This window comes from Micromys minutus, assembly GCF_963924665.1.
Source record: "Micromys minutus genome assembly, chromosome: 16".
In the NCBI taxonomy this organism is placed as follows: Eukaryota; Metazoa; Chordata; class Mammalia; order Rodentia; family Muridae; genus Micromys; species Micromys minutus.
In genome coordinates this window covers 36,003,184-36,029,680 of record NC_137985.1, presented here as the reverse complement: position 1 = coordinate 36,029,680, position 26,497 = coordinate 36,003,184, and the positions used below count along the sequence as shown (strand labels likewise).

Sequence of the window (26,497 nt, the reverse complement as noted above, 5' to 3'; positions counted from 1 at the left end):
CTCTCGGCTCTCATATAGTCTTCTGCGTATTCCTTCCTGACATCCCCTGATCATCCAAGGGAGGAGTAGGGCATAGACCTCCCACTTAGTACCTGTTCCTCTGGAAACCAAAAGAGAAAGCTCTCATCAGGACTGCTCACCTTGCTTTGTGGCAAGTCTCAGGATGCTGGTATTTGTCAGACTGCAGACAGATATTGACTATCCTTGGGGACAGTGTCCTTCCCTGTTTCAGTAACTGTGAGTGACACACATTTCTCCAGGATAGGGTGTGGTGCGTCCAGTAAGAAAACATTTATTCAATCAGTTAATAAACATTCAGCAAGTGCCTATTGCACCTGATTTTAGCCAACAGGAATTTATCAGGGGACAGAAATATCTCCAAGAAGATGTCATGATTAATTTCTAGGACAACGAAGGGAAGACAGATTGCTCAAGATCTTCCAAATAAAATCAGAAATACCAATAACTTCTCATGTGGCTCCTAGTCTGGTCTGTGGTGTTTTCTCACCTAGGTATCAGACAAGGGTCTGGATTTCTTCATAGTTCTTTGAAAACCAACTCCCCTCTCCTTCCCTTCAGTTCTCCAGTGCCTCCCCAGCAGGGCTCAATGCACATGTGCCCATTGTAGATGGTGTCATTGGCGGGAAGAAATTTCCTCTCCCAGTGACCCATGCAGTCTACCTTGGTAAAGTCAAGGCGTCTAAAATATGAAGCCAGATGAATCAGGGAGTAAAGGAAATTGATATCTTTATTCCTCTTTGCAGGGTTTTGAACATCTTTTTAATGTCCTTTTAGGCACCGAGGATTTTATTAGCAAGTGGCCTTCGGTTCAGCTTTTATATCAGTGTTTGAGGCAAACTTCAGATGGCTTCTGGATTTTTCTACCCCCAAAGATCTTTCATCTGGAGTCAGAGTGTACCACAACCACAGATCTTAAATACCACCTAGAAAGTTCTTTGAAAGGCCAAGTCTATTATATATATATATATATATATATATATATATATATATATATATATATGTATATGTATATATATATGTATATATATATATATATATGTATGTATATGTATATATATATGTATATATGTGTGTGTGTGTGTGTGTGTGTGTGTGTGTGTGTATTCAGGGAAGGGAACAGGTGGATGGTTGGTTCATACTGTGGGCTAAAGCAAAGTCTTTTCAATATCCATGGCAATACTGGAAAAAGAAAGGTAGGTTCATGAACAGGATCCTGGGGTGGAGGAGACTAGCCACTCTGATTCCTACTTAGAAAGAAGTCTAAATGGGATGACAGGATTGTGGGTTTGAGAACTGGACTGACCAGAGCACTACCTGTGTGGTGTAGAAATGCTCTATAACGATTTTTATGCCTTGGATTTGCTGGTGTGTCAAGTGATAGTTATAATAGTGTTGCATCATCAGAGTGGTCCATGCAACAGTGTAGGTGACACATGTCCCTTCGCGGGTGCACACACAGGTCTTCAGCAAGCTATAGCTTTGGTTGTTTATTTTTTATCCTGTCTCAGCCACGCATGCTTCCTCCCCCTCTATCCCTCACCATCACCTCTTATCCTGTTTCAAAGCTCAGCTGTCCCCAAGAGCAGGCTCTATTCACTCCCAGACTCTTCTTATGTGACCTGCTTGATGTCAACATCCCTCATCATTGGACAGTCCCATTCTCTTTCCAGTTTTCCCCATTTGATGTGCCTGACAGCGATGAGCCTTTGAAAGTTGTGGTGGGTCACCTCGTTCTAGTTGTTGGTCTGTACCACAGTCTGGAATTTCCCTGGGCTAGTGGTCCAGGTCTGATATCCATTGCTAACTGAAGACATTTGCATGGATCCAGAGCCTTGGATAACTCCCCCAACTCCTCACCTCTCACCCTGTGGCCAGGGACTGTGCTTCAAGGATATGAAAGAGATTGCTGATGATGTGTTTGGTTGTGCAAAGTCAAGGCTGTGACTGAAGTTGGGACTTTAGCAATTCAACAGGGCTATTTGGTCTTACTGAAGTAATAGGTGCTTTTCAAAAAGCTCTGTACATCACACACTTAATGAATCACACTCAGGGTGGGCCTGCCAGCCTAGGGAAGTGGAGGTTATTTTGAGAATCAAAGATGAGGGAGTGTAACTAAGATGAAGATGCTAGCATTATCTTTCGCTGAGCACAAGGCTTACAGATGGAAAGTATCACACAGGGCATTAATTAACAGCCAACCTGAAATCTGGGAAGCTACAAGGAGAAAAAAAAAATCAACCCCGTTCTGTCTGGTTCAAATGGACAAGTTTTCATCCAGTAGGTTGAGTTAAAGTGAGGGTCACTTACAAAGCTTCCACACACTCTCAGAGGACTCCCCCCACCTCTGCCCTTTACCACCATTGCCTCAGGCTTCCAGATATTTGATTTGCTAACTCCTGATGCACAGCTCACAGATCTGAAGTGAAAGGAATGGACAAGACCTATTAGGTCATCTCCTCCCCACCTGGGAGCCCTCTCCACCCTCCCGGCTTCCCTCTGCATCTTAGTACCGTCTCTCCATCAAGCCTTCCTTTTGCAAGGGGCCCCTATAAGGCGTCAGGTTTTGATACCCTCTGCTCCACAGATCGCTGTCTCCTGTGGCGAATGTATTGGATTTGACTGAGCACCTCCTCTTTGCTACTCAAATACCCATAGGCTCCTCCATCACTATGTAGCCAGAGCCAGTCTGAAGCTTAATTTACTGTAGAGGTAGAAGCGGGGCCTTCCTGTCAAACCCTCACCTCTGCTTGTTTCCGTGAGGCAAGCATATCATCCCCTGTCTACACTGTCTCCCCTTGATATCCAGAAGGCACACCAGGGAACCAGGACCAAGGAAGGCTTGAGCATTACTGGCATTAGGACACATGTCTTATATGTTCTGGTTCCATCTGCAATTCCATCCACCCTTCCTAGGCTTCCAGGATTCTTGACGGCTAGGGGCCACGGCCTCCAGGGACTCAAGGTTCCCTGAAAATCAATCCAAAGAATCTGGAGTGACGGCTCAGTGGTAGAGTACTTTCTGTCTTTGTAAACTCCAGTGCACAGAAGGTGGAGGCGAACAGATCCTCTAGGCTCAGTGGGCCAATCAGCCTAGACTACTACTTGCTGAGTTCTAGCCCAGCAAGAGACATTGTCGTGCCTGAGAAACAAGACTCAAGGTTGACTTCTGGCCTCCATGAGCAAGTGTGGGTAACACACACACACACACACACACACACACACACAATGCCAGGATCTGAGATCACTCCTTCTCAGGTGCACAGTATGGACTCAGAATCACACAGACTGGCAATGCTCAGCAACAATCTGGTCCAAGCCTCTTGAGTAGCCGAGGCTTCTGTTCTTTTCAGGGAAGAAGTTTAGAAGTACACATTCTTCAAAGTGACATAAGTCTTGGGTGACTTCTAGAGGTGTTGTCAGAGATTGGCTCAGACAGAGCTTACCCTGAAGCTAGGACATAGGCCAGATGGTCTATCAGGTGAAACTCTAAGCAAGGCCTTGGAATGTCCCATAGGTGAATAGTACCCCAGTAGATGGTACATTAACCTGAGCAAAGGCTTTGCAGCTGGTGTACGATGGAGCAACGTGGCTGATGAACATGTGTCTTTTACAGAACCTACAGCAGGCACAGCTGATGGTCAGATTTGAATGTCAGTAGAAACCAACACTCACATTCAGGGCCGGGGTCACCTGTATGCCCGGAATTCTAACCTTGGTTCTACCACATCTCAAGCTCATGCCTTACTTCTCTAAGTCCTTGTGGGAGAAGAATCAGAATTCTCTGGAAATGGGCATGCCTAGCACTCTCCCTTCGAGGAGTGTGAGAATGGGAGGATTTAACACACTCGGAGTAGCACAACGACTTGGTGTGAGCTCTCAGCACCTTTTATCCATTTTTTGTGAAGCCTAGATTCATGCCTCCTTCCCAGTGATGGGATGCCTGCCAGCCGGATGCCTGGCATGTGGGAAGCTCCAGGGAATAGTATTGCTCCTTCTGCATAGGTTTGTGACTTTTAGGGAAGGAGGTGGTGGTGGCAGTAGTTTCTGAAACCAGACCCCACACTATAGAGTATGATAGTGTGTGTCCTCCTCAGCCCACACACTGCCTTCCTTGGCTCAGCCAGCATTCACTTCATTCAGCCCACTAATCACCTTGGGGACATGAACATGGAGTGTCCCTGAAAGGTTTGGCGCAGGAGGAGATGATGTGTGAGAGTAAACAGAGGCAGTTGCTGCCTGATTGTCAGGCAGTCTGAGCCTCTTTATGTGTTTGGCCTGTAGCAATAAGGAGGCACCTGAGCCTTTACTCTCAGCCGGGCTTGGTGCCAAAACCTGAGTCATCTTCAGTGTTTTTTTGCCCCATGGCTCTCTTGGCCCTGTGAAACTGGAATGTTTGACACCTGAGGGTAGCGGAGTGGCTCATCTAAAGCTGCCTTGCCAGGGACAAGGACCTCCACTCGGTGGCCTCTGGATTAACCCCTCTGGACTATATGCCCCAGAGCCAGTCTTCACCATCCTACACTGCTCCTGTGTGCATGGGCCAAGCTCCTTAGATAGAGAGGAACAAATGGAAGGCTCCCTAGATGGGAGGCACCAAGAAGCTCCTCCCCATGATCTTCAGCTGATCTAACAATTGCCTTGGCTCCTCTGCTGCCTGGAAAACAGTTGCCCTGACTGTGTCACATACATCGTTCTGTAACCTCACTCTTATGCTACCTTGGAAACAGAGTTAGGGGCATCTGTTTCCCTTCCCTGATTCCCCTTACAACCACTTCTCAGTACCCTCACTCTGGTGGATTTAACCTGTGGGACCCGGGCACAGAAGTTCTAGAGATGAGATGTTTTGTAGATGTTCCCCATCTGTCTCAGGGATTCCCAAGCCATCCTGCTGATGGGAGAACCATCCTATTTCCCTGGACTCATTTTGGGTCACTTCAGTTCAATAGAGCAAGCATCTGGTGAGCAATTGCTTTCTGCAGGGTCTGAACAAATGTCCTGATGCCCTCAAGAGTTTAGAACCTAGTGAAGTTGATGGATAAATGGATGTGGGTCTGGAGATCTCAGAAGGGCAGGCCCAGGACTCTAAGCTCCTGAGGCCTGATATGTTTAGAACTCAGAACTTTTGAGACTATAGAAAGTGCACATGGTACATATGGTAGACACTGAAGAATGTCTCCACGTGTAAACAAATATATCTAATAGTCACACATTGTATAGGTTGAATATCCCTTGGATGAAATGCTTGGGGACAAGAAGTGTTTCCTGGTAGGGGTGAAGGTGAGGATTTGAACTGTTTGCATGACATTAGTAGGTAAGAAAGCCCAATAATTACTATATGTAAATCCCAAGTCTCAAGTGTTTTGAGCATCATGCCAGGGCTCAAAAAGTTTCTGATAGGATTTAGGATTTTTAGATTAGGGCTGCTTAGCTGGTAAATAGCTACACATCTGTCTACTTCGATGAGATTTTATCATCTATTTTGAGGTAACACATCCAAATTTGGGATTATGACCTTCTGTAAGATTTATCTTTAGGAAAGAAATCCCTCTGCTGAGAGCCATCACAAGTCTGCTTGGGGCGGAAGTCGGCTAGGCATTTAGAGATTAGGGAATCGCCCTTGTTTCTATGGGCAGCTGGGTCAGATACAGGACACAAAGATGCTTTGTTGCCTTGGGGTGGGACCTGAGCTGGGCGCTGGAGGATCAATATGAGTTTCCTGAGCAGAAGCACAAGAGTCTAGACCATGGCAGGCTGGGAGTGCTGAAGAACCCCATCTTAGAGAAGTCTTTTAAAGTAGCTAAAACAGCTGACCATGGAAACCAGTTACATAGGAAAGCAGCTAAAATATTTTAATAGTGATATATTAATATCTATGCCTTTTTAATGTATTCATAGGCAAGCCCGGCACTGGGTCTAACCACTAGAACAAGGTTGAACTAGTCATGAATATAAATGATGTTTGTGATGGGGTATGAAAGCCTCGGTAATTTCTGCTGGTGACAAAGGCACATGTACTGCAAATATACTGTGCTTTATTACATGCACTGAAAGCAAAGAAAATGTTACATTTCAGCTAGGTTTACTGAGAGGTATGAACAACAACAGCAGCAACACCACACACACACACACACACACACATATGTGTGCATGCACATATACAAACACATGCACCACACACACATACACACATGGGACACACATACACACATGGGACACGCATACACACATAGTCTCATCACACACACATGAACATACACACAATCTCACCACACACAAATACACACACACACACACACACACATACACATACACACACACACTCACCCCTTTTCATCTCTGACTGCTTGTCACAGAGCACAGGTAGCTGGTCAGGTAGGAAACAAGAGATTTAGGCAGAGCAACCACTCAGAGGCAGCCTGGAGGAGGAAGGCAGAGTCAGGCACAGAGCGGGAAGAGGCACGGGGGCTGCGAAGACAGGGTGACAGGCAGATCAGACCTCTTACATTTTACTTGTCATCAGGAGATTTTTTTTTATCACATTCCTTACAACATATTATAAAAAGAATACATGCTCATTACAGAGAGCGAAGAAATAAAAAAAGAAGAAAACCACAGAACAGTCTCACTGCCAAGCCGGTGTCATGGAACATTCTAGTTAATTGCCATTCTCTGTGGAAGGCTGTGGTTTAGGAGGTAGTCCTAGGGCCAGGGGTCAAGCTGCCCCATCTGCACTCTATTCCTTAGTTTCCTTGACTTGTGTTGGTATCTATAAAGTGAAGATACCGGCCATTGTACCTGCTTCACCGGGTTGCTTTAGAATTACATAAATCCATCCCTAAGATGTTCTCCGAGAAGGCCATAATTATTTCCTGGTAAATGCTGGCACTAATCACATCTTCCTTGTCTCATCCTTCAGTACATGACTAGCTCCAGTATTGGCTTAGCTTGAGCTTCATGTAGATGCACACATAATATTATATCCTACTTAATTCTCTTAATATTATTACATAAATAATCACAATGCTATTATTAACTGTTCAGATACATTTTAAATACCTAAATACCATTCTATTTGGACATATGGCTCGCTCTTTCTAACTCGTCTTTGATGGTTAATTGTTTCCATTTTCCTGTGAGAAAAGTTAAGAAGGCTGTAGTATGTCTAAGCCATGTTCCTTGGTGTGTTACTCTAAGGGCTGAAGGATACCTAAGACAGACCAGAGCACAGATCAGTGTTTTAGGATTATGGCTTACCCTGAAGCATGGAGAAATGAAATGGAGATTCCCTGGAGACAGAAGCCCTAGGAAGTAAGATCAGATCGGCAGAGCCTAGGGAAAGGGAAGTGTGGGTGAATCAAGAGGGACGATATTTTTGACCTCCAGGAGCTAAGGGAAGTGAAACACCGTGGTAAAGAACATGAGCTTTGGTGTCAGTTGGACCTCTGAGGTTAAGCCATATATTACCCAACTGAGCTTGAATAAATTACTTATATACTGTGCCTTCATTACCACAGCTGTAGAGCAGGAATGAAATGAATCTTCTTAAGAGGAAGGAAGAGAATTAACAAGAGCTGACAGAGGAAGATGGAGGAGCACCGTGTGGGAAGACAGATGAATAAGAGAAACGTATAATGATGTGTTTGTATGGAGACGCCATAATGGAACCCATTGCTTTGTGGCTAACTTTAAACATTAATACATTTGGAGGGCTGGGGTGATGACTCAGCAGGAAGGAGCCCTTACTGCTCTTGCAGAGGACCTGAATTTGATTCCTGGCATGTATGTTGGATGGCTCACAACCATCTGCAATTCCTACTACAGGGAATCTGATGCCTTCTCAGACCAAGACCATTTGGCAACCTGCTCACACCAGGCTGAACTCTGCTGTATTGAGTAGGAGATGCCAGAGGGCAGGTGCTTAGAACTTGATTTTGTACTCAAGATACAAAGCATTTGGTAGGGTCATTTGGGCAAATGTTGGGAGGATAAGTTTGTGCAGGTAGAGGAAGGCATAGCAAATTAAGATACCTGGACTACGAAAATAAGAAAGAGCCATTAGCCAAGAGAGAATTCTGAGAACTAGACAGGAACCAGTGCTGGGCAGTGTTAGGAAATCCCAAGGAACAGCATCACCAGTTTGTCATATGCTAGAGAGTCGGGTAAGAACCAGCGACAGGCAGTGAGTGATCATTTCGGCAAAAGTACATGCAACAGAACAAGGTAGGCTCAGAGAGAGGACCTCTGTAAGCATGTAGTTGTGGAGTAGAGAGCTGGGGGAGGGTGTGGCTGGAGAGAATCAGATTGTACAGTAAATGGGGCCAAGGGCTTGAAGCTGAAAGCGGACTCTGTATCACTTGACCTACTATGTGTCACTTAACATCAGGAGGGAGGAGTCTCCTTGAAGGCTACCATCCTAGAGTGACACTGAAACCATCTAGCAGGAAGGGGGGGCACATAGTTAGGCATGAGAAGACTTCTGAGGCTCATCCAAGGTCAGGGCTGGCCACTAGGCTGTATGCCCCTAGGGATGGATATACTTAGTACTGTTGAGTCTTCTGCAGCTTTGAGATGTTGGAGCCCACAGGTGAAGAGAGGATATAGAAGACCCAAAGTTCATATGGTACACCACAACTCTGTGATTTGAACCATGGAGTCCTCCCCCGGTACCTGCACCCCATGTAGTTGAGCCCATGGCTTTTGTGTCTGATGGTTAGGGCTCTCTCTTCACAGGAAGGAGCTCCAGGCTTCAGGCATGACTTGGTGGCTTCCTCCACAAACCAGCATGCACGCTTTCCTCACTTGCAGTTTCTAGGCCTGGGAAATGAGTTCTGTCATGAATAAGAGAGAAATGTGTGTTGAGCTGGGGTTTCAGTTGTGGATGCCATGTCAGATTGTGCAGTGTGGAGCCTCTGCATGCAGCCAAGGATGGTATGTTGGCTCTGGTATCACTGATGTGTGCCGAGAATGACCTCAGACTCTTTCTGTTCCCTTGTTTCTTCCTATCCGATGTTCCTCAGACTCTAGCATTCTGAAACCTTTAATTCTCCCTTCCTCTTCTGACCAGAGGCACCATCATTCCGCATCCAGTCATGGGGACCTATATAAAAAAACATTGTGCCTGACATCAAAGGTCACCTGGCCAAAGGGATTTGTAGTCTAGTGAGCGAGTGACTCCAGGGAGAAGGGTCAATGGGTTTAGTGCTTGATACACAAGCATGAAGACCTGAGTTTGAATCCCCAGAATCCATGTAAATGTTGGATATAGTGATACACATGTGCAACTTCAATGCTGGAGTAAAGATAGGTGGACACTCTGGGCTCACTTCCAGCTACCCTGGCTAGCCAGATGGTAAGATCCAGATTCAGTGAGAGATGTTACCATAGAAATTAAGGTGGGTAGCAACAGAGGATGATCTTTTGTGTCCTCATTACGTGGACACATACACACAGGCACACACACACACAGACACACATATACACACACACAGACACATAGGTAGACAGACACATGCATGCAAACACCAGTGGGAAGAACAGAGAACTTTATACCACAACCAAATTGGACAAAGTGTTTAAGAGGAGATGTGGGAACAAGGGTCTAAGGAAAGAGAGTGTCTATCTGGGTAACCCGTGAAAGGTGAGTGTTGGGCTGAAGAGATGGCTCAGTGGTTCAGAGCACCAACTGCTCTTTCAGAGGTCCTGAGTTCAAATCCCAGCAACCATATGGTGGCTCACAACCATCTGTAATGGGATCTGATGCTCTCTTCTGGTGTGTCTGAAGACAGCTACAGTGTGTACTTATCTATGATAAATAAATAAATTTAAAAAAAAGAGAAAGGTGAGTGTCTAGCATTCAGGAAGGTTGGGAACTTTCCCAGCTGAAGGAAACGGGGTCTCAGGCAATGCTGGTGCCCAGGTTGTACACGGTGAGGACCAGCTTCAGGACAAGGCAAGCGGAGGGGCTCTGCCGGAAGATACCCCCTCCACATCTTTCTATTTTCTATTTTCGCTTTTTTCTTTCTTTTTTCTTTTCTGTTCCTTCTCTTTCTCTCGTCTGCCTCCTCTGACTTCCACAGCCTGCTTCTTACCTCTTTGCTGATGTCTCCTAGCCACCTCGGTTGCCCGACTCTCTGCTTTGTTTCCTCCTCAACCGTCTTTTCGTCTGAGGTGTTAAGAGATTGAAGGCTGGCCACCACTCCAGTACCACCTAGGCCTTGTACCTTTGCAGCAGCTGTCCCCCCCCCAACACTCTGCAGACCAGACAGGGACTGTGGGGGGCACCTTGGATTCGCCATTACCTCTGTTCTTTGGTGATGGCTCGGACAATTTATACCCCCTGTTGGCTACGGCTATATGTTGTCATAACCTGGGTCATTTCCTCATTTAATATTGTTCATAAACACTAATAAAACTGTCAGAGAGCCTAGCCGACCAGAGAGAAGAAGAGACTTGGGTTTGGGGGGGGGGGTGGAAAGGAGCTGGATCGGGTGTGGACAGAGGTGAGAGTGTTGAGTAGTGGTATAAGGACTTAGTCAGGGCAGAGCCTCAGCTGCATCATCTGAATGTCATTTTATTCCCTAATCCTGTTTTTGCCCTGGCTACAGTGTGTCAGATCCTCCCCAAGGGAGTGGTCGCTGTCCTGGGACCATCGTCCAGCCCAGCCTCCAGCTCCATCATCAGCAACATCTGTGGAGAGAAGGAGGTGAGTGTGGGGCTGCTTATGGGATGGTGCCTGTAAACCGGATCCTTGAATGTAGGAAGCGCCCAAGGAGGTCAAGCTGTTATGTGAGGTAAAATGGCCCCTGCCTCAGGGAACATGTCCTTTTCCCAAGTGATGAGAAGACAGAGGTTTGGCCGCAGAATTTCCAAAGCAAAGCTCAGTGTCTTAGTGCCCCATGACAGGCAGTGACTGCCTTGCAGAGATGGGGGCTGGTTGTTTGGCAAGAGGCTAAGGGGGCAGAGGTCTGAGCTCCTCACTGTGGTTGGTGTACGCAGAGCATTGGTGGTCTGGTCCTAGGGATTCTAGGGAAGATTGCCTTGGGAGGAAGAAGCTACTGCTCCGTTTTATTGCAAGAATAAAATGCAAAAGCCTCTGCTTTCTAAGGGGATGGGAAAGAGGTTTTATTTTGTTTCCCCCACTCCTCATTCCTGCATTTGCTCTTCTGAGCGAGATGTTGGTCTTCAGGTATGACCTCTGACTAGAGTCTCTCTGGGCCCTCGGTATGGAGGCCATTTCCTCTGGTTCCAGTTCATGGGACAAGAACATGATGGAAGACAGGTTTCCTAGCAACTTGCACTTTAGAGAGCCTACCCAGAAGACAGTGGGCAAGAGGACAACATGTCCCCCACCCCTCTCCAACCCACACTCCCACCTCCCATGCCCCTATACTCTCCCCACCCCTCACAACCTCTCACCTCCACTCCACACATTTCCAAACCCCCACAGACTCCCCACACCCCCTACCCAACACTCCAACACCCCACACCACCCATACCCCCACATCTCCCACCCACCCCCATCCCTGTCTTGCACCAGCCTCCCTCTGTCCCACAGCCTCTCTGGACAGTATGTGGGAAGCAGATAGAGCTTGGGGTCTGGGAAGAACATGGGGAGGCAGCATCATCTCCCACCTGTGCTGGAGACCTGAGGCTTGGCTTTCCAGCATCCTCTGATGCTAGAGAACAGCCAGTTACTCTTTCAGAGAAGGCCTAACATCCCCACAGCAAGCTGGGGGAATCACAGACAGGCTTCTGTCTACCCGGCCTCCTGGAACTGACCCCTTGACACTGTGATCAGGGTTTGTGAGTAGACCCTGGTTCTCTAACCTCCCCCCTCAGAACTTCTAGATTTAAGAGTTTTATGGCCCTCACCACCCCTGTTCCAAGACTGTATTATATTCTCACACAGACCTTCAGAACACCCCCCCCCCCCGCATGCTCAGTTACCCCAGAAGATGCTTCTTAGACAAGCTCAGACCATAGTCTCTTCTGCTACAGCATTTCACAGGCTCAGCCAGGGGCTGACATTTAATTTAAATCTCTCTCGCTGTGCTTCAGGTAACAGTCAAGTGTGTGGCAGGTCGTCTCCCCAGCCTTGGCTCTGATCTCCACCAGCTACATTGTCAGCATTTGGGGGCCCACATTTCTTTGGCTGATTCTGTTCTCTCCCTTTCTCTACCACACTCCCTTCCCATAACTGGCCCCAGGTACCCTTCCCCAATCTCCACCCCAGAAAGGCCTTGTCTTGGAGCTGGAGCTACCTCACATTGGCTTGAGAGATCCTCTACACTGTGTGACCATTCAGGACAGGGGCCATGGGAGCCACTGATTTACAGCGTCCAACCAGGAGGCACTGCCCAGACAGAAGCCAGACAGTTATCCCTCCTCTGTCTGGTCAGGTTCTTTCCAGAGCGACCTTGCCTGCCACTCAGATTATGCACTTTGGTTAATATTTTATGAGGCCTGACTCTGGGGGAAAGCCACGGAGTCCTCACTATGGGCTCTAGCCCTTTAAATGCTGCTAATATTTCTGAGACCCCATGGCTAGCTGCTTCCTGCCTCCTGTTCTCCCCTCAACCCCACTGTGGTGACTTCCTGGGACGGAATTGGAATCATGAATCAATCATGGATTGATTTTTCTCCAAGAGAGAGAACAAACCAGCAGGGTGAGGCCTAGCTACCCTTGCCCAGACAGAGCAGCTGGCTGCCTCTCCTGCAGCCTTCCAGAGAACCCCTGCTAGTGATTGAACACTTGAGGCTACCCTCTCCTTTACAGCTAAAAGGGCCTCTGGAAACTGCTACAATTAGAGAAGGGGGAAGGGAGAGAATTTAGGCACAGTGTCCAGGCATTGACTGTGTGTGGGTTTCGAGGCTGGTTTGATCTTGACGCAGAATCGCATTCTCTCTTCTTGGACTCTCAGAAACACCTGAGGTCTGCTCTGTTTGGATGAAGGTTAGCCAGGTTAAATGGTTTGCTCCTGATTCACACAGGAGAACCTAGAGGTAAAACAGTCTGTAGACTCCAAAAAACACACAAATAATTCTCCTCCCTGAAGGACCCCTCCCCAAATCCAGGGTTGGGAGCTGTGAATTCATCAATGTCTCCAAAGGTTCCTTGCCCTGGGGGAGCTAATGGGCAGAGCTCTTTTGTCTGTAGCAGAAGCTCAGTGGGCTGCCAGTCACACAGGGAAGAGTCAGGTCAGAGACTCCAATGTCTGATCTGAATGAGCCAGGGCACCTGGCCCATCCCCAGCCCTGCCCTTCATCTGGCTCATCTGTCACCTCTTCTGCCTTGAAGGTGTATGCGTTACTTACTTTAGATTGGTGTGTGGGACACAAAATGCAGGCAGGAGGAAAGGCCCCTATGAAATGCACTGGGTCAGCTCTGATCTTGAGCTCTTCAAGCTTTTGTCAATTCCACACCATGCAGTCCCCGCTGGGGAAAAAAATATGGTCATATTCTGTCCATGGTTCAGGGGCTAAACCTCATTGAATTCAGTAATTTTCTCCTTGGATTTTCCTAGATCTTTGCTCTCTTCCCATCTCAATTTCCAGAGAGCTCTGGTTTCCGGCAGACTTCTCTCTAAATCGTAAAAGGATAAGATGGTAGAACCCTAGAGAGACCACCCCAGACCCGTGTAGCAGACAGAGCCTCTGAGCAAAGCCAGGCAAAGGAAATTTCTGTAATCACATCTGACTAATCCATTCTAGAAGCTAAGTGCCCCATCATCAGGAAATTCCTCCTGCTGTCCACTTTCAATCTCACTTGCTTTCCCATCAGTACTGACTCACGCTCAGTTTCTACTTTCCCAGCTAGTGCCAGAGATGAGAGCATCTGAATAAAATCAAGGTGGATGGCAGCTTATTACGATCTAACTTTCCTATTACCTACCAAATAACCTAAGCTGTCAATAAAGCCACCATTTGGTGCCTCTTAATATCTCTTTCCCAGCAAAGAGAAGGAACATGGCACCTTCTAGAAACATCACTGGTAGATGTGGTGGGAAGCGAACATTGCTCTGATGAATCCAGGACAGGTGTTTGTCTATCTGGCTCCATTCAGAGGCTTTGAATGCTTCTCAGGATCATTTCTGTCTGCCCCCTGCCCCTGAGATTTGCCAGGAAGCCTTCTGGCAACTACTGTATACAGCTATGTTGGGTTGTACTGAAAGCCTCCTCTCGAACCTATAGGGAACTGTGTGTCTCTTCTCGCTATTTCTGCTCCAATTTATTAACTACAGACAATGAACTGTAAGGACTTCAAGAGTGATTACACTCTTACACTACAGAGTATGTGCCGAGGTCTCTGGCCAAAGGGCGGCTCGGTCTGGGTCTTGCCAAGGATGCTGCCATGTCACACTCCCGTGGACTTGGAGCCCAGGTCTCACATGCTGCTTTTCCCTTGGTGTGTGTCAGAGGTGTTAAGCAAAAGAAGACCTGCTTAGGCATAGCCTGGGTCACCCATCCTGCTTTCTCCGTCATTCTGGATCTGGATTCTCCTTGTTGTCCTGTTCTGCTCTTCTTGCCAGGTCCCCCATTTCAAAGTGGCCCCAGAGGAGTTTGTCAGGCTCCAACTCCAGAGATTCACTACCCTGAACCTTCACCCCAGCAACACCGACATCAGCGTGGCTGTGGCTGGGATCCTGAACTTCTTCAACTGTACCACCGCCTGCCTCATCTGTGCCAAAGCAGAATGTACGTATTCCTGGGCTAGCTCCATGTCCAGACAGGCTGGTCTTATTTATTTCTGCTAGGCCGTGGGCACCTGCAGGCTGTGGGCACCTGCAACAAGCCAGGAAGAGTCTACTCTGACTATTAACAGGTGCAACTCTCTCTCTCTCTCTCTCTCTCTCTCTCTCTCTCTCTCTCTCTCTCTCTCTCTCTCTCTCTCTCTCTCTCTCTCTTCTCTCTCTCTCCTCTCTGTATTTCTAAAAGAGAAACAGTGCCCACAAGCACCCTTTGGCATGGAACTAGGCTGCAGGGAGACTGGCTAACTGCCAAGTCTTTTTGTATCTGCAAACTCAATTCCCACATTTTCAGCCTCATTGTTAAGGAGATACAAAGAGAGAGGGAGAGAGAGGTGGGAATACAAAATTGAATGCATTTGTACTTGATGAGCTGAAGAGTATCTTCCCCCGGAGAGCAGGTTTTGCTGATGGAACAAGGTCCAAGGTCAATTCCTGATAAAGCATCTTCTTTTCTCTTTCTGCAAACACAGGTTTGGAAATGCATTTTCTGAGTCTCTCACACAATTGGAGACGTAAATTTAGTGTTTATGAGATTTAGCTAATTTGAGTCAGCAAACATGTGTGTTCATGTAGTCTTGGTGGCATTTGTATACCTGCTTATTGTCAGTTAGATGCTGGCCACTGCTGTGGACTGGTGGCCACTGCTAGAACCTAGCATGTCGCCTGCGCAGGTGAGCTAAGCAAGTTGCTCTTACCCTGTAGGTTGTCATGGGCTGTGCTCATTTATGCATGTACGCTCTATTCTGCCAGGACCTGTCTTGGACTTGTCCGAGTTGCTCTGAGCAAAGCCTCCCTCTATCCCTGAATCCAATACCTGAAAACAAAACCACAGGACAGGTCAGAAGCACCCACTGCAACAGACCCCCACTCTCTGCCTCCACACGTGCTCTTCTGTATTCATCCTCCAGCATTCCTGACTGTTTACTCAGCAAAACCTGCTCTCCTGGGCGCTGTACCTAATTATTACAACTAACCAGGGTTGTGGGTGGCATGGTAATCCCCATTTCCAAGTTGGGGAAGTTTGAGACTCAGAGGTAGAGTGATTCACTCACAGTCCCAAACCTCATGTAGCAGAACCAAACAGGTCTTCTCCAGACAGTCCAAAGGATACAAAGAACAGGGGCCACTGCCTGCCCTGTGAGTTATTCCCCTGACAAACTGTGCTAAGTATCAGATGAGCAGTGTAGATCATAGGAGGAGATTCTCTGAGCCCAGGGATGCCAGGAAAGGTTTCCAGGCTTAGGTGGGGCTTCAGATGAACCTGGAAAGATCCAAAAGACTCAGGTTAACAGGGAAGAGAAATGCAGGCTGGAGGAGGGGTTGGCTCCATTAAGAATGGATATTGATAGGGGATGGGAGGAGGTTGAAGAAGAAAATCCCAACCCATGGGAGGCAAGTTAAAAAGTGTAGACTTGGGTCCTGAGTTCACCGAGGGACTCTGGAGATCTCTTCCCCAAGGAATAGCCTCAGAAGAATGGTCATTGTAATGCTGGTTCACCGTTCAGTAACAACTAGTTTGAGTACTTGAAATGAGGCCAGGTTGGGGACCCGAGTTAAACTTACAAGGAGCTGAAGAGCCCCAGAGAGAGAATGCTGGTTCTGAGGGGTGCCAGCAAGCAGGCCCTGTGAAAGCTCACATGTGGATCACGTGCAAGAACATACCAGCTCCTCTCACTGTTAGTCAACATGGGCACTGAAGCCATTAACACAAGAAAGTGACTTACAGGGAATAGGGTGTGTTAAGCTTCTCAGGCTGGGGCTCACTGAAGAGCTTCAGCAAGGGCTGAGCGAACAGAACTCAGATCCCTTCAGTACAAAAGAGATAAAAGAATTCCAGAGAAGAGTTTCCCTGGTCTAGAGTGCCATAGCTAATACGTGGCAGGGTTGAGGCTTAAATCCAGGCTTCCTGAAAAGTGGTTTGATGCGTTTCCAGCATTTCCTTGGCGCTTGTCAAGCTGGGTTCCTCTGGATCGAAGCTGACCTATGCAAGCGTCTTACGTGGCTTTTCACCATTTCATTTTAAAATCCGAATTAAGGAAAATGAACGTTTCAGAGCTGGGTGTGGTGGTGCTCCTCTGTAACCTTCGCACTTGGGAGGCTGAGACAGGAGGATTGCTGTAGATGCAAACCTTCATGGGCCACAGAGCAAGAGTCAGGTTTTTTTTTTTTTTTTTTTTAACATAAAAAAATACAATAAGATAAAAAATATATATATAATAAGTTAAAATCCTTTGGTCTCACTGCCCCCACTTCAGGTGTTCTGCAGCCATTGTAGCCACTGTCTGAGCAAGCACTGAGACAGAGCAGTGTTGTTCTGGGAAAGCTCTCCTGGTCCTGGACAGCATTGCTCTGATGTAAATGAGTCTAGGCAAAGAGTTCTGTGGTTAGAGAGAGAGAGAGAGATGAACAGAGGACAAACCTTTATCTTTCCCCACCCCCAGCCCCCAACTCTCATGGCAACTCACACTTCGAATTGGCATGAACATTCTGAGAGGCCAGTGCCTCTCCAAATAGTCTCCCCACAAGCTTCACAAAGATCTGGGCGTCCACAGGATGCTAATAGTTGATGCACTGTGGTTGGGAGGTGCTCTATTTCTGCCTTCTCTACGTAGTAGCCAGTCCCAATGGGTGATGTCTCAGAATTGAGCTCCCTCCCTATTCTGGGACTTGATTGCAACAAGGCCACTCTTACACAGAGTGGGGCCTTTCAGAGATAGAGAAGAAGGCTGGTCAAAATATCTGGAAGCAAAACTTGTCTTTTCTCAGTGTTAGTTAACAAGAGCTCACCCACCCTTCAGGAAATTCATTCTTGTGTATAAGCCATGGACTCTCTTGCTTATAAACTGAGCCCGTCTCTCTCCTCTACCTCTTAAGGGCCTGGGGAAGTCTGTGGCTCAGGTGTACGTGAAACATCAACTCTGTACTGAGTACTTTGATGGGTACTGCTGTCTCCCAGCTTGGTACCCTTTCCATTAGGGTCCTGGAACTCCCTCCTCTTCTCAGGCAGCTGGAGTGGAGAAAACAGCATTGAGTGATTTTTTTATTTGTTTGTTTGTTTGTTTTGCTTTGTTTTTCATGGCAAAGCCAGCACTGGTCTTTGGGATCGCCTAGCTCAGACTGGGGCTTACCACTCAGTGTCCCACCCTCCCTCTCCCCAGAACAGCACACACAGCCCTGGGGCAGCAACTTGAGTATGGGGTCTGCCTGATAGAAATAGAGACTTTTGGAGCAGAAGTCCCAATGTCCTGGGAAAGAGGGGGGGTGGTGGCTGAATATACTCCAGGGTCTGGACACAGGCTCAGTGCCTCTTCAGCCATAGCATAATGTGCTTAGAGAATTCACTAGATTACTTTGACTTTGTTCCCACCCTCCAGGCCAAGGGAAGGAAGGTGGGGGCAGGCAGGAGAAGTTCAAGGGCAGAGAAGATTAAAAATCTAATCAAAGGCTAAGGAAATAAGGGGCTGCAGGGAAATGTGGTTGGGAGCTCTGGATGAGACCTTCTTCCATCTTCCTTATTAATGCTGGGCCAAGAGACACTAAGGGTGGAATTAGGAACAGGAATCTAATTCTATTCCTCCACCTCAGAATCGCATAATACGGGCTCATTCCACAGGGAGCCGACCATGTATGCTCCTGTTTCCCAGAAGGAGTTTTTATTTTAATAAGCAGGTTTGGGACCAAGCAGAGATACATGGTGAAATACGTTAACTTTTCCTTAACAAGAAAAAAAAAAAGTCAGAAAATCTCTTAAGTTTTGTTTCTACAAAGGTTAAGGAGATATCATGAGTGGTCCTGCCTACGCCCTCCTAGTTATCCCCACAAAATCCAAAGGAAGTGGGCTGTATGAGGGCTTCCAAGGAGAGTTGTGGATCCCATGATGAATATGGAAACACACGTGTCCTACTCATAGGAGAAAGTGTCACCTAAAGAGACTCCCTGGCCAGCCAGTCTAGCCAAATTGTTGAGCTCCAGTTTCAGAGAGGTTCTGTCCCCAAAATAAGGACAGTAATTGAGGGGCATCCAAAATCAGCCTCTGGCTTCTACTTAAAGGCATTTGCGAGTGTGTGTGTGTGTGTGTGTGTGTGTGTGTATGAGGGGTTGCACCCCCTCACACACACACAAAGGGCAGGGGAGGAGAGAGAGAACACCTCACTGTAACCCAGAGGAGTTGTTTGATGCTCAGCAGACACTCCGTCTTTCTGAGCCATTCTTTCCTGTTGCTGGAGATGATAAAGCCCAGAGAGGTGATTGGGTGGGAAGGTCCCCACACCCAGAGGATGGTGCACATTCAATTACTGTTGTCAAAGCCTGCAACTGGCTGACAAGGTGGACATTATGACTTGCTACCCAGCATGCTTTCAAAGAGTATTTGGGGCAGTAGTGGGCCTTCCCCATGAGCTGCTGTTGAGAAGCCTCTTGCTCATAATGGCACAGACTTAACCATGTACCTACAGGCTGATCTTGGGAGGGGACAGTGACTCCATGGCCCAGTGACATTTACTGTGTACTGAGCACTGTGCTGAAATTGTTTACAGTATCATAACCTTAAGTTCTTAGGTCCTTGATGTTACTCAGAACATTTAAATCCCACAATTTTAACAGGAGGAGTGAAAATGGCCATCTATGACAGATTCTGTTATCAACATTATCATACGCAGGAAGAAAGGAGAGGTGACATTCAATGTCAAGGTCACATGGCTCCCATCTCCCCTGTCCTTGCTTACTCCTCTAATTCATGCAGGAGGGACAGGAGTGAGGACTAACCTTTTCCTACGTGTGGGGAGCACAGAGACCTTCCCACGTGAGGGGCACAGTTGGAGGCCAGGTGCCGGAGCTGAACTTGGTCCACACCTTCCCAGACCTCTGTCTCTGTGCACTTCTTCCCTTCCAGCTCAGCTCCATAGCTTTCTTTACCCTCCTTGTTTCTGGGGCTAGCCTCGGGTGTGAGATGGGACAGGACAGAAGCATGTGAAAGGCATTGTTCCCACACTTGGATCTGAAATGTGTTGCTCACTGTGCTGTGAGAAGCCATTCTGTCTTCTTGCCTCCTTTGGTCAGACTCAGTTTCCCCAGCTAGGTGGGGTGGCACTCAGGAAGCTGAAGGAGAAGGATGTTGAATGTGAGGCCATCCTGGGTTACATAAGTAAAAGACCTAGTCTCCAACTAACCCCTTCCCTGCAAAAAGAAAAAAAAAAGTTAGTTGGTGCCACAGAGGATGTTTGACAGCCATACAACCTGGGTTTGACACTTGGCAAGGGGAGAAAAATGAGCACTCGCCAGGGTCAAAGGCACCAAGCACCAAGTCACACTCATTCAACCTATAATGTTTTCCCAAAGGTCCTCCCAAAGTCAGTCAGTCCATCAGCATTAGCTGATTCCCCCAGGACTTCACGATACTTCCCTCCCTGGGAAGAGAGAACTTCCCACAGCCACATACTGTACTGAGGGAGTCAGCAAGTGGAGGGGCAGAGGAAGCGAGGTGGCGAGAAAGCACAGTATGGCCTGGAGCTCACTATGTAGCCAAAGGTAGCCTTGAACTTTCTTATTCTGTCTCTAGCAACTGATTGCTGGGGTCGTTATGAGATCCTTTGCTCCATTTATATGATGATGGAGGTTGAAGCCAGGGATTCCTGCATGCTGGGCAAACGCTCAACCAACTGAGCTACTCACCAGCAGCCTGGTGTAGATATCTTCGGTCGTGTGTGTGTGTGAGGGGCAGACAGACAGACACAGACAGAGAGAAATGTATAGGAGGTTAGGAGGTGGTTCTTTCCTTCTACCATATAAGTCAGAGGGATCAAACTCAGGCCTTCACTGGGCAGCAAAAAACCTTGACAGACATTACACACACACACACACACACACACACACACACACACACACACACACAGACACACACACGCCCAACACTCTGAGATTTGCTTTCCTCACTAAACTTGGAACTTCTTGAATCCTCTAAACTGGCTTGCCATAGAGATGCCAAATCCCACCTGTCTGTCTGAGTTTGCTCTCTACTGAGACAGATTCACAAGCCCTTGCCACCACACCTTGCATTTCAGAGTGTTAAAGATCTAGACTTGGAACTCTATTCTGCGTAGTAAGCACACAAACCCTGAGCCATATACCTAGGCCCTGTGTTTAGATTTGGATATTAGATCCTCTGTGTCTCCTGCAGACACATTACTCAAGCATCTCTGTCCCTGACCTGTGACTATAACCAATTCACTTTCACAGCCTTAATGTCTTCCCTCTGGCCCTAGGGCCCTGCCTTGTAGTTCTGGAAACCAGCCTATACCCTTCCTCCCAGAGCAACTGCCCACTGGGCTCCACGTTGATCCACTTTGATCCTGATGGAGACTAATGGTTCCCCCAGGTTCCTACAAGGTAGAAAGACTGGGATGGGGTGGGGGAAGCCTGAAAGGGGAGAAGAGTTTAACCCCTGAGATTCCAGCTGTGCCTGTAAATCTTTAGTTCTAGTAAAGAGGTGAGAATGACTCCAGCCCAGCAGTCCCAAGCAGTGCATTCTGGGACCTGTGAGACGGGTTACCACCAAGCATGCTGACCTGAGCTGGAACCCAGGATCCTCATGGTAGAAAAAGCTCTGGGTCCAGAAAGTGTTCTCTAACCTCCACATGAGCATGTGTGCACACATATGTGGGAACATGCTATCTCAATATCTCTATCTATCTATCTATCTATCTATCTATCTATCTATCTATCTATCTATCTATCTATCTATCTCTTTCTCCCTTCCTCCCTCCCTCCCTCCCTCCCCCTCTCATACCAACACAAATACAAAGTTAATTTTAAAAGGCTTGGGGTTTTAGGAGGGTTTTGTTTTTTCGTTTTTGTTTTTGGTTGTTTTAGTTTGGTTTTTGGTTTTGGGTTGTTTTTGTTCCTGTTTTAGACTCGCAGAATCAGAGGCTCCCTGAGCTGGAGATACATGGCTTTTCTCTCTTTCCACTTCCCACCTATGGTTGGATTCCCTATAAAAAAGCCTATAAGAGGGTCTTCCCAGGGCCTCTTCAGCCCCAATGATGGGGATATGAACTGCCACACATGCAGCTCATTGTATCTCTAGACAGTAAAATGAAGATGCTTCCCTAGTGTGAGCAAGCCTCTCCTCCTGTGATGTCTAACCCTGCACAGTGCTGAGGCTTCCATGACCAAGTCTGTCTTCCAATTGCCTTTCCCATGTTTTCTCAGGCCACACCCCTTCTTTTAAGCTGCCTACCTGGTGACAATGTGACGAGTCTTCCCAGGCATTGCTGTCCCCTGGCCTCAGAGTTCCTTCTTCTAGTCTCTAACTCAGTCTGGTCCAACAAGTGTGGTGGTGTACTGGCCCTTCCTGGTGCTGTGCAGAGATGTCTGAAAGGGTTCCCTGGCTGTCCTGGGGGGAGTCATTCGGGTATATAGCATTGCATTTGGATGGTCCCAACTTACACTGATCTAACTTATGTTTTCCTACCTTTACCATTGGCACAAGCAATGTGCCCTCGGTGGAAAACCTTAAGGGGCTTGTGAGATAGCTCAGTAGCTAAAGTGTAGAGTACAAGTATGAAGACCCAAGTTTGGGTATTCCAGCACCCCCACAACAAATATGGAGCAATGGCGTGTGTTTCACAATCTTGGCACTAGGAAGATTGGAACAGGAGAACCCCAGGGCTGGTTGTGCATTAGCAGTGAATTGGTGAGCCTCTGGTTTGGGGAGAGGCTCTGCCTCATCATGTAAAGCAGACAATGATTTCAGGAGAAATCTGACATTGAAGCCCCTCCTACCACCACCTCCACCCCACACACTCATACTATGCTTGAAATTTTAATTTGGATTTCTTCCCTGGATAATGGTATTGGCTCTTGCACTTTTTGAGGGATGCTGGGCAGTGATAGTAAGTCATGTGATGACAAGGGGGAAACCCAAACTAGAGTGTACAGTGTGAGGTGTTGCTAAGGCGCAGTGTTCCACAGCAGCAGGGTGTGCAGTGTGTTTTCAGATTAGGATAGCTCCAGCTGACAATGGTCTTATCGGGATTGAAAATTGAGGGCACTATGTGATTTATCAGCAGGGGCTGTGATTTAGGTGCTGGGTGATTGCTCCTGTAAGTGTTGGGTGGGGGGAATGGGCAAAGACTAGAGAAAGGAGGGGTGTCTTCAGGAGGAGAGGCAGGCAAGTGCAAACAGAGACAAAGAAGATTCGCAGAAGCCTGTCTGAGTGACTGACACCTGGGTGCTTCGTGACTAGCTCTATCTGATCACCTTGTCCCTGATCTCCTAGACATGGAGGCACAGTGGGCTGGGGACATTGTCCCACGAGCTCTGTTGCTGTGTTTAAACCTTAATATTGTGCTTATTTTTTTGGCCACTCCAGGTAGGGGAAGGGATAGTTTTCGGATGAGTGGCTGGGGGGCGGGTACACACCTTTAGCAGTGCTTATTGCCCTTGTCTCTAGCCCTCCCTCTTAGCACACAGAATATGGGGTGAAGCAGAGGAACGTGCTGTTTTTGTTTAAATGGTAGCAGAGCATCAGAGGTAGCTGAGGGTTCAGTGGCCACAGGTTGTTTGCACCAGGGTCTCAGGTGTGTCAGAGGCCTGGGGAGCTTCCCCCATCCACGCATTCCCCCCCCCAGAGCCCAGAGTCCCTGCAAGGATGAAAGGGACAATGGATGACAGACCCCTGAGCTGCCTTTGTCAGCTTTCACTGTCCTGTTGTATTCTCCTGGACTTCCGGTCTCACTCTACTGAATGGCTTTGCCCATCTCATACATTTTGAGTTGGGAGACTATTAGCCTCATTCTAGCCAGCCTCCAAAGATTCTCATTGTTATAGACCAGGCCTGTGGCATTTACTCAACTTCTACACTTGAATGCCTCTGGCCTCAGTGATCATTTGATGCCTCGGCCCTGACTGAGACCCTGGAGTGCCATCTCTGGGCCCTCCTGACATCCTGGTGAGAACAGTGCCTTTTGGGGCAGAAGACAGGTCTGTGTCTGATGGGGGCTAGCTTCTGATCTCGTCTCAGAGGATGCTGCAGTGTGCCCTTTCTCCATCTTGCAGCTAGGACAAGAAGAGGCTGCTCCCACAGGGGTCCAGATCCAATCAGGTCCTTACCTGAAATGGGAGTAGGATTTAACTTTACTCTCCACTTGTCTTACTTGAAACTCCAAGGGCAGGATCCATTGTGTCTGCCTGCTGTTTGTGTACATAAAGCCCCCAGTGACATACCTCCTTCAGTAAAGCCACACCTCCCAATCCTTCCAAAGCCATTCCACCAACTAGCGACCAAGTGTATGAGCCTATGTGGGCCATTCTCGTTCCAAACACCATACACCATGTAGCTCCTCTTTGGGAATTAAGTTATCCCAGCCCACATCTCTCACCAGGCTGCTCCCAGCTCCCTGAAAGACCTTCTCAAAACTTAGGGTGAAGTAGTGGAATAAGGAGCAGGACACAGACACAGGAAAACTAGGTGAGCCACACCTTCCCAGCTTTCCCCTCCAGCAGTCAGGACCTCAAGCTCTCAATCTGGTTCCTTGTTGCAAAACCAAACCAAACCACTGTTATTGTTAAACAAAACAAACAAATGAACTCACTGAGTATTGGCTCTCCCTGCTTACGTTTGATAAACACACGTCCGTGTCCCTGGGGAGCTATGTAGGTATTGGTACCTGCTTTGTTCCAGGAGGCAACGTGGTCTCCTGGATAATGGGTCAGGTGAAGGTCACAAAGTGGGAATTCTAGTCTCATCTGGGTCCCTCACACCCATGACTCCATAAGTCACAGAATTTTCCATGACAGAAGGACTGGGTGGCTGTTCCTCAGTGCCACCTGTCAGTGATGCCAGCTGCCTCTAAACTCAGGAGGGTACAGGAGAGTCTTTATGGGCTGTATTGATGGCACCTCTGAATTGAATTGACTAGGTCCGTCAGCGCTGAAGCTGGCATGGGGGACATACATTGGTAGAAACCAGCGTCCTTTACCGCCCACAGCATGAGGTGCGTTGTTCCTTACCTCCCTGCCTCCTATTCTTCTTGGAACTTGGGAATTCTAATACTGTACAGCATTGTTATGAAGACTTACGTAAGATAAGCCATGTAAAAAATTTAGTACATTAGCCCGAGCATAATAAGGTTTGATAAACGTTTCTCCTGTCGTTGTTCTGTGAGCAAATGCCTGAAGGTATCTTTCTACCAGACTCAAGACGACTGGCTCTGGGGAGATGGCTCTCCCACCACACTTCTACCCTCCTTAGCCTGCCTTGGTGGGGACAGATAGAACCAAACCCCTTTAGTCTCAACAACGTTATTCTGGATTGTCTCTCCCCACCAAGACCCCTGACATCTAATAGCTGGGGGGGAGGGGAAGCCTCAGCATAGGGTCCCCTATCCCTGTTTGGGTCTGAGCCCAGGCTTGCTGCTGTTCAAAGCCTTTTATGATCATGATAATACCTCTTCTTAGAGCAGCCACTGGCCTCTAAAGAATTCAAAGGGGTTTGCTAGGACTCTTCTCTGGGCCTTGGGATCTTGAGGGAACTGCTTTGCCACTACCAAACTGGAAACAAAGGGGTTTTTTTTTTTTGGTTTGTTTTTTTTTTTTTTTGTTTGTTTTTTTTTTTTTTTTTTTTTTTTTTTTTTTTTTTTTGATGGAGCTTGGCAGAACACTTCTGGGTTTTCCTGAGCACCTGAGAGCTTTATGGTGCATCATTTAATGCCTGTCCAGCCCCCAGAGCTGTCTGCTGTTAGGATTCATTCCTCTTAGAGGAGCTGACTAGACAACTGGTTACATGAGAAGGTTCTGGAAGTGGGGAAAGAAATCTAGGCCCGCTGCTCTCTAAATCCCACTCCCAGCCACCTGGCACCATGCTTCAAAGAAGGACTTGGGGCTCTCTTACCTTAGCCTGCATCCCTGAAGGAGCCTCAGGATTCTACTGTAAAACTAGAGGACTACTGAAGAGCTGGTGCAGCTTCTAGGTGCTCCTTATAGTTAGAGAGCATAACTGAAGCTTGAGAGGCAGAGAATCCTGCTTGGGGTTTAAAGCTCACACAGCACTGGCTCTGAGCTGCACTGAGTCACCATATGGCCCACTTTTTGTGAGTGTCTGTGGAGACAGCTCTGCAGATGCTCAGGGGCTTCCCCCTCTTTCCCATTCCAGGCCTTTTAAACCTGGAGAAGCTGCTTCGGCAATTCCTTATCTCCAAGGACACACTCTCGGTCCGGATGCTGGATGACACACGGGACCCCACTCCACTCCTCAAGGAGATCCGGGATGACAAGACAGCTACTATCATCATCCATGCCAACGCTTCCATGTCGAACACCATCCTCCTGAAGGTGGGAGCCTGGCAGGGGTGGGTGCCAGGAGAGCGGTTTGGTCCCCTGATCCCGTCTTTCCTGACTTGAGCTATGGTTGTCTCTTGGCCCTGGGATGGATCTGACAACACTCCTCCAAAGAGAAGGAAGGGTGATGTTGTCACTCGGAAACACTTAGCACCTTGTGGGGCTGAGACACGGGGGCCACTTGTCTGACAGTGTCTATGTAGCACCGCTCACATATGGTGCTGAGTGCCAGACTCTCCTCAGCCATGACAGTGTTTCAGCAGATTGCAAAGTGCCTCCCCGTCACTCCGCAACACAGACCTCTCCAGGATGATGTGGTCTGCCTGTGCTGTTGTCTTCATCATGCAGGTGAAGAAGATAACTCTGAGAGGTTATCATCTGTCAGAAGCCAGGGA

The 26,497-nt window shown here is 47.8% G+C and overlaps 1 protein-coding gene across 1 annotated transcript in view; it reads left to right on the top strand.

Moving 5' to 3' along the window:
* GRIK4 (glutamate ionotropic receptor kainate type subunit 4) overlaps positions 1-26,497 on the top strand; it is a gene marked incomplete at both ends in the record, with an annotated part of 286,472 nt that overhangs the window by 121,329 nt on the left and 138,646 nt on the right. Inside the window, 3 exons of the mRNA XM_080929959.1 lie at positions 10,626-10,723; positions 14,550-14,715; positions 25,918-26,096. Coding sequence (XP_080786085.1) covers positions 10,626-10,723; positions 14,550-14,715; positions 25,918-26,096 — 443 coding nt within the window. The remainder of the gene's footprint in view (positions 1-10,625; positions 10,724-14,549; positions 14,716-25,917; positions 26,097-26,497) is intronic.